This window comes from Octopus sinensis, linkage group LG4, assembly GCF_006345805.1.
Source record: "Octopus sinensis linkage group LG4, ASM634580v1, whole genome shotgun sequence".
Lineage (NCBI taxonomy): Eukaryota > Metazoa > Mollusca > Cephalopoda > Octopoda > Octopodidae > Octopus > Octopus sinensis.
This window is the reverse complement of record NC_043000.1, coordinates 90,175,395-90,191,624: the sequence shown is the minus strand read 5'-3', so window position 1 is coordinate 90,191,624 and position 16,230 is coordinate 90,175,395. Positions and strand designations below refer to the sequence as shown.

Here is a 16,230-nt window from a genome sequence, read left to right as displayed (position 1 = left end):
TTCTGAGAAACAGAATCAATTGTAGTATCAGCAGCATGAGGAAACACAAGGAAGTTGCATGTCCTTGTCAAAGGTTGAAGTTTAATATTGAATATGTTACCAATCAGTCTGGTTTTCTTTTTTGATGTGGTCTAAGGATATTTGTAGGTGTAGCTGCTGCCGGTATAGAAGCAGTATTTCATTGTGAGTCTCACTTGAAAAATATCATCTTGCATGGGAGAAGGAAATCTAATCTTTGGAATGCAGTTATAACTGTGGCATGAATGTGAAATTGCCAGCAGAGACCAATGATTGAAAGGCTTATCTATCATTTATAGCTATTATAAAGAAGTAGGATGAGGGGTTTGCAAGATTTGTTTTACATTGATATATAAGATGGTATGTATTGGACAAGTTCACAAATTTAGATTGTGCGCAAGTACTCCATAACAATGAGCTTCAATCACCAAACCTTGTTTGGAGCATTTAATTTAAAAGCCTCTCAAGGTACCAACTTTATTCTTCAGTGAGAAAAAGAAAAACAGTGTAAAAAAAATATTTAAATATTTATTGAGCTTCTTTTTAAATGTATTTTAATAAGAAAAAAAAAACTGAAGAGAAGGAAAAAAAATCAACAAAAATGTCCTTTTTTTGTTAAATGAGCAGTTTTGACTAAACAGCAACTGAAAGAGTCACCTTTCTGGATCCTTTTAGTTTTATCTCTTTTCTTTCTTCTCAATGTGTACATTGGCAGTATAACAATATATGGTATAGACTTGTACAATAAACCTCTCAAACTTGAGAAAAGCTCTTTTCCTCACAATAACCTTATCATATGAAAAAAAAATCTTTATATATATATATATACATATACATACATATATATATACATACATACATATATATATATATACACACACACACATACACACAAGCTTTCTTTTTGAGATAAATTCTTCCAAAAAGATATCAATTTAAAAATGACCTCCAATATAAAAAAAAAAAAAGAAAAAGAAAAGGCAAGCACCCAAAACATTTTAATGTCTGTCTCAAGCTTCATTTGACTATCTGTGGTCAACTTGACATCCATTGATTCCTTTCAGATGGGTTGGGTTGATATATATAAAAAGGGAGAAGAAAAAAAAAAAGAAAGAAAAAGAGTTCTGTCGTCAAAATTGCCTGCAAAGTATGTCATTTACTTCTCGTTTTTTACTTAACCTTCTGTAGCTGGTTAGAAAAACTCGGCGAATCCTAGTGAAAGTATCTGCATCAAATACTGCTCGAGCTGTGTTAGAAAGGTCAAAGGGTTCTAGAAAGAGAAAAAAAAAAAATGAAAAAAACCAGTGCATTTGTGCACGTACACACAACTGTTATATAGAACAGAAGCAATATTAGATTAAAATAGCCATCCAAGTATCATACTTAATGTAAATACCTTGTGGAAGGCAAATTTACAGGGGTATTCACCTAGAGATAATATCTCTTATGGATGTACTCTTTCAAAATAGCAGTGTCTAGCAAGAACATAAGTTGCAAACATCTGCAGTAAATGTTTTTCACAATGTATTTACATTAAGGGTGATACACAGAAGGCTATTTTAATCTAATAATACTTCTGTTGCTTATAATGGGTTTTTCTTCAGCCAGAGGACTATTTATAAAACCAGTGAATGTTTATTTTTATGTTGGCATTGACAAATTTTGTCTATTCATGCAGCTGGTTGGATGTACAGGCTGTTAACAATACCTAGGAGTAATACCCAGTTTCTTTTTCTTTCTTACACTTCATGACTAACTTTCCCCATAAAAATAATTACTCATTAAACAATCGATTTTAATCCCTTTGTTACCATGTGTCAGTTGAAACACAGTCTTTATTTCATTTAACTTTGTGAAAAATAAAGAATTTAGTAAGATAACGTGTTTGGAACACAAATTTACAAGTAATGTGGATGGAAGGTTGTAATTAAATCACTGTAAAACAGGAAATTTGTATTGTGCAATCAGGGGTGCTTTCAAGTAAGATGGTATCAAAAAGGTTAATGTAAACAAGCTTCAGTGTCTGAACTGTAAGAAGAAAATTTACCTTCAATACTAAGATATTTCCACTGTTGAGGTGTGTCAACTTTTAACTTAACTTCTTCCACTGGTAATTTGGTCCCTGTGCGTACAGATATAGCAGAACTTTTGAAACTGTGAAAAGAAATTTAAAAAAAAACGACAAATTAAAATTGACATGAAATGAAAAGACTCATTTTTATTATCAAGCTGATTACATCATGAAAGCTTTGAATCCATTAGTGGAGTTGCATGTTGAATTTTAAATATTTCACAAGTATTTCATTTCATGGAGTCAATGCTTAATTTTCAGCTTTGAAAGATCTTCCAGACAATTCATCTTACTTTAAACACCAGCCCAATATTTTGAAAGAGGGGCTCAACTGGTACTTATTTTATCAACCCAGAAAGGACGAATGGCAAAGTCAACCTTGGTGGTATTTCAACTCAGAATGTAAAGCCAGCAGAAATGCTGCATAGCATTCTGTCTGGGATGCCAACAATTGTGCCAGTTCATCACTTTAGATCTTCCAATAATACTTAGAATTGTTCATCCCATTAACCTTGAAGTCAATTGCCTATGACTGAGTTTTGGCATATAAATGAAAATCTTGCCCAATCTGGGATTGATAGGTACTATGCTAATGAGAGTCATTGTGGCATAAACCTGCTAGAAAATAACCAAATATGTATTTTACTGTTCAAAAAAAAAAGAAAAAGCACAGAGAGGGGAAGCATTATTGGTTAATTTAATGTAGTTCCATATATACTGGGAAAACAGAAGTCAACTTTTTTTTTGTTAAGGCATAGTCAGAAGTAGGAGGATAGTGTTCTTGACTTTTACCGGGTTTTTGTGGCTGGTTGGGGAAAACAAAAGAGAAAAATGGGAAAAAGCAGTGTATTGAAATACTGAGCTATTTAACCACAGGCTGGATGCATGGCCCAAATTTTTTCAATGAAGTGGACACAGCAAAGGCATTCAGGGTCTGGTGGTGGTATTAAACCAGGTGATAGATTGGGATGAGAATGTCACATTTAAAACATTCTTTTGTTACCATATTTCTATTGAAATATACTGCCTTTCTTTCAAAAAATATTTTGAAGTCTTGTGAGTGGGTTTGCCAGATGGAAACTAACAGAGACCCATTGTGTATGTATGTGTGCATATAAGTATGCGTATGTTTGTATCTCTTTGTCTTGACATTGCACGATAGTTATGAATATGTATCACTGTCATACAAGCAGTGTCATTCATCAATATCTATAAAGCTGAAATGCGAAAAATTTGTTTGTCTCATTTTGGGATGGGAACAGTTTAAGGGCTAGTAGATGGGGTCGGATTGGCTCCAAAATTTACAGGGACATGTAAAAAGAGGCGAGGAAGCAATTGGACTAGGTTAGAAACCCATATCTCAAAAGCTGTGGTTACTAGGGCAACAAAACCCAGACTTTGACAAGTGTTTGTTGTTTCTCTCTTTCGGATATCACCCTGTCTTTCTCGATCTCTCTCTTTCCTTCCTTCCCTCCACCTTCTCTCTATAACGACGTTTTACAGCTCCGTCTCTCTTTCTCCCACCACTTCTCTTACTGTACATCTGTCTGTATCTATAGAGAGAAAGCGCTGACAGCCGCAAAAGTTTAAATATTCTCACAATGTCTTTTAGAATGGTGAATTATTATCGCCCACCACCAGCGCACAATCATAACATATTATTAATCAGATATATTGTGTTAATTTATATATGTGTGTATATAAATATATATATAATGTGTATACATCTTAATATATTGTCATCAACCCCAAGACATTAGCTCAAATAGTGGCATGTACAAAAGGCAAGTGTGCTTTCTGTTGTCACTGCCTGATATTTATGACTGATCTTTCAAAATATTTTCTTTCTCAACTTAGAAAGAGATAGATAGAGAGTAAGAGAGTAGGAAAGTGAGAGAGAAACAAAGAGGGAGAATGTGGTAAAATAAGAAACAGAAAGGAAGCAACAGAAAGTAGCAACCCACACATAGAGCGGGTCACCTTAAGCTAGTCTACTATATATGTGGGGAAATTCCGTTTGTGGGCATGTTTGTTTGCAGAGTTGTTAGCTAACTCCTCCTACATCATTTTACTGATTTTGATGAAACTTGACACAGGAGTAGAACTTGTGCCTGGAAACCTCATAGCATACTCAGATTGTTGAAAAAAAAAAAAAAAAAAAAAAAAAATCGATAATTACAAATCAGCAGTCATTTGAAAAAATTAATAGTTTTGAATGGGGATTTCCAGAAGGAAGATATTCTTTTGCAATAACTTTTGCATTTCTCAACCAATTCGCTCCAAATTTGAGATGCAGGTGGAAAATGTTATGAGGATGAATATTAAGGAAAATATTTTACTTAGGCTGTAAGGAGAGGACAAAAAGCCGCATAAAAACGAATTTTTCGATCCTCTGACAATCTTTCTCGCCAACCTCTGAAAGTCTCTCCCTCCTCCAGTTGACAGTTTTTTGTATTTTTTTTGCGACGGAAAATACACCTTTTGTGGCAGTTATAACAAAATTGCTTTTTATATCAGAATAATAAGGCATTTAAATAGCTTCTGAGAACATCTTTACCCCCAGGAATCACCGGGTACACCAGCTAGTTTCCAATATTCTGAAAACCTGTCAAGCCATGGGGAAATATTAACTTGCTTGGAAGCAGGTGAGGCATAGTAAATCTGCCTCAACAATTTTGTCTAACTCATGTAAGCATTGACAAAGACAAGTCTTTCAGAATAAGGGGCTGAGGTCAGAACCAATCATGTAAATTTTCCCACCACTTTATGTAGAACACCTCACTAATTACATCCTCAAACTTAAAGAACAGAAAAATAAAGATTATGCGATATTTGTCTTTTTCCAAAAATGTGTAACCAAAGTGAAATATTTACAACAAAAATACAAGCCAACTCATTGGATGATTAAAATGTTAGCTTACTCAAAGTCAAGAGCATAATATTTGAGGAATCCAATGTAAAGGTCACCCAAACTATCGGTATTTTGAGACTCATACAAAGGTAGATCTTCATCTAGACGTAGTGAGCTGATGTCGTTTTTGATGCTGAACACATCCTGCAATATGAAACAATAGAAAGAATTATCTAGAGTAAAAAAATTACACATATTCACATACACCATAGACACACACTGAAAAGAACACATCTGTCATTGTTAAATAAACAAAGCTTTCACTTTTTGCCTGTACAGAGCATCTTCACTAGTTTGTCCTTAAATGTCCATGCTTGTTTTCAGACTTTTAGTCCTTGTTTCATACACTCTGAGTAATACAAATCTTTCCTTTCATAAATCCAAATTTACTCTGGTGGCTGACAAAAATTTGGGATGTCTGTGAACACCAGGGAAATTGTTCCATGTAACAATTGTGCTACACAGGACAGGCAAAGGGTTAAAACTTATAACAGCAATGTAACAAATACAGAGTTCTACAATCCAGTGACCAATGGCAGTGAATTCTTACATTGTATTTACAGCAAATCAGTAGAAGTAAAAACCTCCCTACCTCTTAATTACATACATTGCATTATTTTAGTTAATTATTAAAAGAAAACACCTGTCAATTAAACAGTGCTCCTACATCACATAGTGGCAATTTATACCTTTTTATTTTCACAGCTTCCTGGGTAGGGCTAGTGAGAGATAAGCATCTACTAGTGAATATCTTCTGACAAGTACTGTGACCACCTATTAATTTGATCAGCTTAGAATCTCTCCAAGCAACAGCAGCAACATAAATCAGGTTTAATTATAACACAAACACAAGTAGACAAATAAGATAGTACGAGGGGCGTTCAATAAGTAATACCCCTGACCCACTTGCAGTTGTTTGATCTAGCTGAAATTTTGCATGTGCAATTATTTATATCTCTATAGATTAAGTGGCAAATTACAGCTCTGAACTAATTGTGGTTTCTGATTTACAGGTGTTTGAACTGAATCAAGTGTGAAATGGAGCCTGCTGAGTGTCGAGTAGTGATCCGGTTTTTGTATTTGAAAGGACGCACACCACGGGAGACTTTTGATGAAATGAAAGTAACTTATGGTGATGATGCCCTATCATATGACCTTGTAAAACGCTGGCATCATGAATTCAAACATGGTCGGAACTCTGTGAAAACAGCTCCCAGATCTAGTCGCCCCGCTTCTGCCATTGATGAGGCATCTGTCCGTCAAGTTAAGGTTGCCATTTTGGAAGATCGACACATAACTATTCGCCAAATAGCCCAAGAGGTCAAGATTAGTACCGGGTCTATGGAAACTATCATTCATGACCATTTGCATATGCAAAAGGTGTCTGCCAGATTGATTCCCAGGTTGCTCACACCTTTCCAGAAGCAAGAACGCGTCAAGTGCTTGAGGATGAATTTGGTGATGTGCCAAGAAGATGAGTCAAAATTTTTCAAAAGACTGATTACACAGGATGAAACCTGGGTCCATCACTATGATCCAGAGACCAAAGCCCAGTCAATGCAGTGGAAGCACCGTGACTCACCTCCTCCAAAGAAGGCATGGGTGCAGCCCTCCGCTGGCAAGGTCATGCTCACAGTCTTTTGGGACCAGGGCGGAGTAGTGATGACAGATTTCCTGGCAAAGGGTACCACAATTACAGGAGCCTATTATGCTTCACTTTTGAGGAAATTAAGAGAAGCTATCAAAATCAAGAGGCGGGGCAAGATCAGCAAAGGCATCCTCCTCCTGCAGGACAACGCTCTGGTCCACAACTCGCGAGTCGCCAGATCAGAAGCACAGGCGTGCGGCTATGAACTCCTCCCCCATCCCCCTACTCTCCTCACCTTGCACCCTCTGATTTTCACCTCTTCCCAGCCATGAAGTTGTTTTTGAAAGGAAAGCATTTCCCAGATGATGCAGCCTTGATTTCTGAAGTCATGTCGTGATTGAAGGACCAAGCTGGGGTCTTCTACAAAAACGGTCTCCAGAGATGCATTAAACGATGGGAGAAATGCGTAACTGGGTGGTTTCTATGTGGAAAAAGACTAATAACTGTGCCAAGTTTCATTGCTCTACAGCTATGGGAAGTGGGTCAGGAGCATTACTTATTGAACGTCCCTCGTAGCACTCAATATGAAGTTGTAAATATTTAATAACATGCTGACTCAACTCCACAAAGTTTCATATACACACGAGATGCATTATTGTCAATATAGCTTTGAGTTCTACACACTATAAGCCCTAGTTTTGATTTCAATTTTCTACAAGCATTGACATTTATATTATCATGTTACTTTCAAGTGTTGTATTTTAACATTTAAATGTATCCTTTGGATGGGCATTAAATTTAAACACCTATATGTAATACAGCAAATTTATTAGCAGATATTTACAATAGAAATGGGGCATTCATAATTCAAATGGTTAATCAAAAAAAAAATGCTATATTCTCAAATTTGCTGATATTTTAGCTACAAAGGTACCAGTGCCGGTGGCACATAAGAAAACCATCCGAACGTGACCGTAGCCAGTACCGCAACGACTGGCCTCCGTGCTGAGGGCACGTAACAAACACCATCTGAGCGTGGCCGTCCGCCAGCCTCGCCTGGCACCTGTGTCAGTGACACATAAGAAAACACCATCCGAGTGTTGCCGTCAGCCAGCCTCGTCTGGCACCTGTGTCGGTGGCACATAAAAAACACCATCCGAGCATGGCCGTCTGCCAGCCTCGTCTGGCACCTGTGTCGGTGGCACATAAAAAACACCATCCGAGCATGGCCGTCTGCCAGCCTCGTCTGGCACCTGTGTCGGTGGCACATAAAATCACCCACTACACTCTCGGAGTGGTTGGCGTTAGGAAGGGCATCCAGCTGTAGAAACACTGCCAGATCTGACTGGCCTGGTGCAGCCTTCGGGCTTGTCAGACCCCAGTTGAACCGTCCAACCCATGCTAGCATGGAAAGCGGACATTAAACGATGATGATGATGATGAAATTAGTGAATTAATGCCATGAAAGATGCTATTCTGATTTAGATTATTGAGATGAATTTTCATTAAGAATTATGATATCCTAACCATTCTCTAGATTTGCTCTATTCAACTATTTCTGTTGAAATACACTGCTTTGTTTCAATTAATTTTGAAAATATTTCTTTTGAGTTTTGGCATCAGGCCAGCAATTTTTCAGGGGGAAGGCAGTTACTCAGTTTTGATTAGTACTTTATTTTATTAACCCTGTAAGGATAAAAGGCAAAGAGGACCTTGGTAGGATTTGAACTTGGAATGTAAAGAATAAAAAAAAAAGCTAGCAAGCACTAATTTTGAAGAAAATGAAGAATTGAACTCTTCAGTGTTTAAACTGGCCATATCTGGCCCAAATATTCTACCTGTATTACGTTCAAACTGGTGAGATCCAATTTCTCAAACCTGCCCTACAATGTCATTCTAAAAAATAAACAATGACTTCATCGAAATCTCGAAGTTATAAGATGTGATACTGTAGGGTAAGTGTGAGTGGCTGGATCTGGCCAGTTTTAATATAAAACAGGTTGAATATTTGAGCTGTATAAGGCTGGTTTAAATGCTAATAGGTTAACATGAAAGTTTGATAGCAAGCTATGATGCAGATCATTTTTACAAAGCAAATTTATATCTTAGAAGCAAAGGTGGCTTCAAGTGAGTAGGTATTGTAAAAGCAAGGGCAGTTTAGGGCAAGATGGTATCAAAACAGTTGAACTAGACATTCTTTCAAAAATTGCAGACATGACCAAAGCATGGACAAAAATCAAACATGATATAAATATTTTAAAAATTATATTGCTATAAAGATTACAAAAAAAATAGTGTTTGATTTTTGTCTATGGTTTGGACATTCTTGTAAAAATTGCAGACATGTCCAAAGCATGGACAAAAATCAATTTTTTTAATTATATTCCTATAAAGATCATTAAAAAAAAAATTAGTGTTTGATTTTTTAAAATTATATTATTATAAAGATTAAAAAAATGAACAATTTTATCTCTTTTAGATATTATAAATCAATGTCACACTTCCTTGTCACCCGCAAAAAAAAAAAAAACCCCTGTATAGTACAAGATGTATTTCTGGTTTGACAGCTTTTTTGAAATGAAAATGAACTTAATTGAAATAACAATAGAAATGTCAACTTTGTAGAATGTGAAGTGAATAAAGTTCATAAGCTATTTCTACAAAAGGGCAAGCAGCATTTCTAATACAGTTCTAACCCTATGTTACTATCCCCTCATGTGACCCACTGTCTATATCCTCTCTTATGCTGACTGTCATGTACATTGTGAGTATGCTTTAGCACTTCATCACTCATCACCTTTATCTCCTTTTCAACTACTCCCATCCATATAATGTATGGTATCCATGTAAATCCTTTCAATATTTGCCATAAAGCTACCTCAACTACACACCCTCACATAGTAGCGGGAGCTTTTTTTTTGTCATTTTGTTTTGCAAGTTGGTAAACTCACTAGTGCCAGTGGCATGATAAAAGCACTGTAGTGGTTGGCATTAGGAAGAACATCCAGCTCTGGAAACCATGCTAAAGCTGACACTGGAACTCAGCAAAGCCCTGCAACTTGTCAGATCCCTTCAAACCATCCACCCCATGTCAGCATAGAAATCAGACATTAAATGAAAATGACAATGATGATGTTTACTTCAAAGATTTGACAACTTTGTTTATCTTTGGGAAAGACAGAAAGAAGTTTGAGTGGAGACGCGAAAAATTGAGTACTGTAAATCCTTGAGTATAATCTGCATTTTTTCCCCAAAATTTAAAGGTCAAAATCTCTAGTGCGTACTATATACGAGGTTAAAAATGAAAATTATTTTCTAAGCAATGTCCGAGTCTCTATTTGCTGTCTGGCGATGTTTATTCAGATGCATTTTGTGATGTCGGGCGCGAAAATACCTTAAGCTAAGCCAGAAAGCAATGAAGTCATAAAAGAATCATCCATAACATGCAGTAAGCAACATTTATTAAACGTTATTACTGTTATTTCTTTATTTTCTGCAAACAAAATGCACAAAAAAGCTACATGGGTGCATCATGTTATATATACAATAATAATAAAGGACGTTATATAGACCTCCTTGACTCAAGTTAGAGAAGGGGTGCGTTTTATACACAAGGTTTAGGTTTTTCAGAAGTACAGTCCCATAAAAATCCCCTGCATATTATACTCAAGGGCGGACTATACTCGAGGATTTACGGTATATAATGGAGATGAAAACACTGAACTGGATATTTTACAATATTTTCCTTTGGTGCCAATGATTTAGAATAAGAAGCTAATCTTTAAGGTGTTGTAAATCATGTTGGCATATTTTTGAGTATTGGCTAAAGAACAAGAAACTGTGAGGCTGTGCCTTATAATGAATTGAATGCGAAATAATACATAAAATCAATTGAAAACATACTGGATAGAGTTTTTGCAACACCGGTAACACGGGTTGAGAACAACCATCTGAAAAAAAAAATAATAATACAGTATAGGTACTTAGTGAAATATTGCAAAATACATAACTCATAGTATGCAAAGTCTCAAAATTTTTTTGTTTGTTTGTTTTTTCTACCCGTGCTAGCGTGGAAAACGGACGTTAAACGATGATGATGATGATATCTGTTTCTCCATGCTAGCATGAGTTGGCTTTATTTTATTGAGAAATAGTTTTACAGATGAATACTCTTCCTGTCACCAACTCTTGTCTGTTTTTTAAATAAGGAATCACTCAATAGACAAATCTTTGAAGGCATGAAGCAAGCAGATGATTTGTTGGCAGGAGACATGACAACAAAATAAACACTGCTTGATGTCAGCGACTTCAGGAAAATTAAAGAGAAAAAGATTTATAATGGTGAAAATAAAAATCTATCTAATAGCAAAATTGTCACAAGAAATCTTTGATAATGCAACATTAGTAAAAACAGGACAAAGTTTATGTTATGCTTCCTTTCAACTGTGTAGTTGGAGTAAGAAAGTACACCAATTAGTTATGTTATTTCAAACTTTATGAAAATCTCCCTGTATTTGTGAGGGTGGTGGTGGTGTTTAAGCTCTAAGTTGGCCCTAATTGAGCAGATCTATGATCAAAAGCATCCCTGCTGTGATCAAAGAGATGTATCAAGTGTATCTGGGACTCTTTATATCTTTAAAATGGCAGAGTAAGATTCAAGGGAAATTTGGCTGCTTCTCTAGCAGATCGATTAGTCAGACAGAGAGTATCCTGTTTTCTAGAGTTGAAAAACAGAATAAATGAAATGGCATTATCAACAAAGAACACACAATGAAATGGAAAAAAAAAACTCCAACTACATTTCAAATTCACAGAAGAGAATAAACAAATGATAATTATATATATATATATATATAATATATATATATATATATATATATATATATATAAATGTACTTACATTGTAGATAGTGAATGACCATGAGACCTAACGAGTAACTTGATATTGTTTGCTTCCGAGCATCATTGATGTCATGAAAACGGGACCAGTATTTAATGAAGAGGACTAGAGGTCGTACACGCCAATCCACTAAACAGAAATGATAACATTATGATAATTTATTTCCATCTGAGTGAATAAGTTCTTATTTCTAGTGTTGTAAAAACAACTAATACTGATAACTATTACATACAATTTAATTTATTCAATGACCATTAAGTAAAAAAAGAAATAAAAATATATACACACAAGAAAAAAAAATGTAAATCAATTAGAAGATACTAATTTTTCAGAGAGATGAAACAGATTTTAATATTTGTATCTACACTAAGGTAGCAAGCTGGCAGAATCATTAGCATGCTGGGTGAAATGCTAGCAGCATTTCATCTGCCTTCACATTCTGCCTAAGTCAACTTTGCTTGTCATTTTTTGGGGGTGAGTGTAATAACAAACCAGCTGAGCACTAGTGAGGTCAATGTAATTGACTTACCCTTCCCCATCAGAAATTGCTGTATACCAAAATGTGAAACCAATATTTGTGTCTTCACTAAATTTTTATAAGTCTGATCTCTGACATTCATTGGCAGCTTGCTCTTAGAGAAACTTTATTTCTGAGCTAGGGAATATGGTAGTGGAAGAGAAATAATGTGGTGACTCAGGAAGGTGATCAATATAGAATGTGAGAGGAGAGGGCAGTATTAAGAATGAAAGATGGAAATGATTCTACCACCAAATATCTCTTACTCCTCATTCAATACCCTTGCACCACACTAACAACCTACCCAACCAAACACCATCGCTCCTCTTTTTTTTCTCTTATTCTTTTCCTGTCAACTATATTATAACTATTACTATTCTCCAACCTCATCCTTTTCTGCACTATCAGTCATTTCCCCTCCACTTCCTCCTTTCAAAACAACTGTATCATTGGTTACAGCTGCTACCCTCTTCATCATCCCTCAACACTTGCCCTTCATTATATTCACCCCGAACTAATCCCTCTCTCAATCACCCATATATTCATGCAACCTCTGCCCATCCACACCACCTGTTTTCAAGTCCCTACTCACTTCTCACCGCATATTTTGAGGGTCCACCTTGATATCTCATCACCAGTACTTTTACCATTTCCCAGCTTTGTCCATGCAATTCCCACCCACTCTTCTATGTGAGTGGCCATGTAGCTCCTCTACACCAAGAAACCAGTTCCATTCTGGTCCCTTCTCTTTCACTTTAATCCCTCATCCCACAGCTTAAAGTCAAGACCATAGTTTTGCAGACTGCATGGCAACCTCACAAATGCTGATGACACCAAAATAGCAGCAACTACATTCTGTAAATTGGTTGGCATTAGGAAGGGCATCCAGCTGTAGACACCATGTCAAAGTAGACATTGCTGCCTGATGCAGACTTCAGATCCACTGCATCCCATCAAACTGTCTAAATCAAATCTGACCAACTCAAATTACATTGTAGGCCACTTTAATCACAGAAAGGTTTTTGAGGGCCACTTATATACTTTATGCACTAATAGGCAAATAAATTGCAGAATCAAGAATTTTTCACACTTTTCGTTTCTTTAAAATTAAAATTGTAGGCTATTGCTTTATTGCCACTAATAAATTTTTAATTTATTTTGAAACAAATGTTTTACACAAACAGTTTTATTTTGAAATTAAACACAATACTTCAAGAAAGTATCAAGCAGTCTGCAGGCCTCAGGTTGGCCAGCCCTGGTCTAAACCATGCTAGCATGGAACATGGATGTTAAATGATACTGATGTAAGGGATAATAATGCTATATTGTATTAAATCACTGATATATGTAGCTTGTTTTAGTAGTCTTATTCTTGAATGTATGCACAGTTAAGGACTGGATTCAAATCTAGTGTAGATGAAAGTATTGTAAAAAAACAATTTTGCATCACCAAAGATAGTTAGTAGAAAGGAAAAATTTATCTTAACAGCATCTCAGACATATAATTATGAGAATAATGCCAAATATGAAACTTTACAGGAATCAAAATGTTTTGTATACTTATAAGGCAGACATATGTCTACAAAATCAGTCAGAAAATGAGAATATATGTTAAATTAATGTAGCAACAATTAAAAATTTTTGTCAAATGATTTCTTTCTCAGACTGATGAAAACCAACACATTATTAAATGACATTTCTAATAAGATATCGAAAAAAAAAAACAACCAAAAAAAAAAAACCTCCTAATTCTAAATTACATTTGTAGAAGGAAATTCACAAATGTAGAGGAGAAAAAAAAAAACTAGGGAAGAACAGATTGAATGCATACCACTAGCATAGGCCTTTAAAAGATGTGTATTTCGAATGCCAACAGAATTGTTTATGTTCAAGTCACATTCAACATTGCTGAAAAAAAGTACAAAAATTTACTTTTAGGTATGTTGCTATCAAATCAAACTTTTGAATTTAGGGGGGAAAAAAAACTCAAAAAACATACGTTTTTTTTTATTTCATATTTTTTTCTTTTCTCAAACATTTGTTCTATGAGTATAAATTTTGGTTGTAGCAGCCATCATATATTCCTGAATCATTTAGTCTTTGTACTAAATATTTTTTCCAATTGTTGTTCTTCAGAAAAGCATCTCTATAGATCTCTCCTATACATATTTACTTCATCCACTAATTGGAAACATTACAAATCAAACATAAACTCATTTTTTATCATACAACCTCCCATATACACATACATATGAATGCTAATGACATGCACACATATAAAATTATCTACCTATTCTCTCTCTCTCTCATACACACACACACAAGGAATTAACAGGAATTTATCATTTGTAGTTTTACATAGTAGACACTACAACCTACCAGATAAAGAGAACAAGATGACTGATTGCCCCAGTGTTACATGAGTATGATTGGGAAAAGAGAGTTGCTTTTAATAGAAATAAAGATATTCTATACTTAGTAATAAATTGATGCAAATTTATGTCTTTTACATGAAAACAGGTTAATCCTTTTGATACAACCTGCCTAATTCTGCCCCCAGTTCTATGATACAAGCTTCTCGTTTTAAAGTCATCTAAAAACCTTCCATCACAATTCCAACTACCCAAAATAACAGCTTAATAATGACTAAATTACTAATAAATCTTTTATTATTTTCAAAACTAATTGAAACAAAGATATATCAACAGAAATATAGTAAAAAATGGGTCAAAGAATTTTACCCACTAATAAATAATGAAAAAAAAAAAAACTCAAATGTTCTTACCTAATATCATCCCAGAATTTGAGTATTGGAACTTTGGCTTTGATTACCTGTGAGGATGTTATGAATGCTGGGAGTGGGGGGAAAAAAAAAGTACATCAATAAATTGAGAAATTGTTTTCAAAACATTCTTCGAAAATGTATTATAGATTTATTTTATTAGTAGTTTTGAGAAAATAATTGTGATTCAGTTTGGAAGAGACAAAGAAGAAAACTAAACTAATTTAAAAGGGATTGCAAACCCAAATAGATAACTACTTACAGCATTTTCTAAAACTTTTATGTACAAGTTTCAATATTTCTGTAGCTTCGCACTTTTGGTCAATCTGAAAAATTAAAACAAGCTTGCTAATCCACAGTTATAAATATGTCAGGAAATCCCTACCATCAATAATAATTCTTTTACTCTTCAAGGTTTCACAACAAATTTATGTGAATCCCTCTTTATCCACCTTGTATCTTGATGGTATACCCCAACATCTTATCTCCACAATCCTTTCTCCCTGTCCTGCAGGGGTAGCCATGTATCCCCTGTACAGCAAGATATCTGTTCCTGCCCCTCTATCATACTTTAGCTTCTCAATACATGCCACAAAGCTGACTTCCTCGATACTGTACCCGCACTATGTCAAGGAATTTGGTTTTGCCAGTTACTTGGTGACCTTGTCAGTATCAATACCATAAGAAAAGCATCTGGTACCCTTTGTAATGTGGTTGGCATTATGAAAGACATCTAGCTACTGAAATAATGCCAAAGTGGAACACAATGCAGTCCTTTTGCTTGTCAGATCCTGCCAAAACATCCAATCTAAATCCAGACATTAAAAGATGATGATAACTATGCTAACCATCAAAGTCAATTTAGCTATAAGCAAGTTTATAATGTAAAGTTATAAGCTGCTATTTATATTTATTTTTCTAATTCTTCATTTTTCTCTAAATTTTAGATATTTTCAAATAAACTATGTTAAGACCTTTGACAGCAAATTCAGCTCTTAAAAAAAACACACATACACAAAAAAATGAATACTGTTTGCAATGAAAATAAAACGATTTCAAATTAATTTATCACCTACTCTTCCCTACCTCATTACCTGTTCATTATAACACTCTTACCTGTCGCTTATCTCAAATCAGCTAAAAGCAATAGTTCAATAGTGTATAACCTAAAATTATTATAAGTTGTTATTCATATTTATTTTTCTGATTACATTTTTGTACTAAACTTTAGATATTTTCAAATAAACTATGGTAAGACCTTTGATGGCAAATTCAGCTCTTAACAAAAATGTACACACTATGAATGCTGTTTGCTATGAAAATAAAACATAGGATTTTAAATGAATTTATCATCTACTCTTCCCTAATTCCTCACCACCTGTTCATTATAGTAACACTATTATCCATCTCAATTCACTTATAAGCAATAATTTATAACAAAGT

At 34.9% G+C, this 16,230-nt stretch overlaps 1 protein-coding gene across 1 annotated transcript in view; it reads right to left on the bottom strand.

The window, feature by feature from the left end:
- Positions 1-413: 413 nt before the first annotated feature.
- Positions 414-16,230, bottom strand: part of LOC115210323 (poly(A) RNA polymerase GLD2) — a 30,357-nt gene continuing 14,540 nt past the window's right edge. Inside the window, exons 6-13 of the mRNA XM_029778849.2 lie at positions 15,050-15,113; positions 14,791-14,857; positions 13,837-13,913; positions 11,489-11,617; positions 10,492-10,538; positions 5,011-5,144; positions 2,066-2,172; positions 414-1,288 (exon numbers count right to left, since the gene is read on the bottom strand). Of these exons, the coding sequence (XP_029634709.1) occupies positions 1,149-1,288; positions 2,066-2,172; positions 5,011-5,144; positions 10,492-10,538; positions 11,489-11,617; positions 13,837-13,913; positions 14,791-14,857; positions 15,050-15,113 (765 nt within the window). The 3' untranslated portion in view covers positions 414-1,148. The remainder of the gene's footprint in view (positions 1,289-2,065; positions 2,173-5,010; positions 5,145-10,491; positions 10,539-11,488; positions 11,618-13,836; positions 13,914-14,790; positions 14,858-15,049; positions 15,114-16,230) is intronic.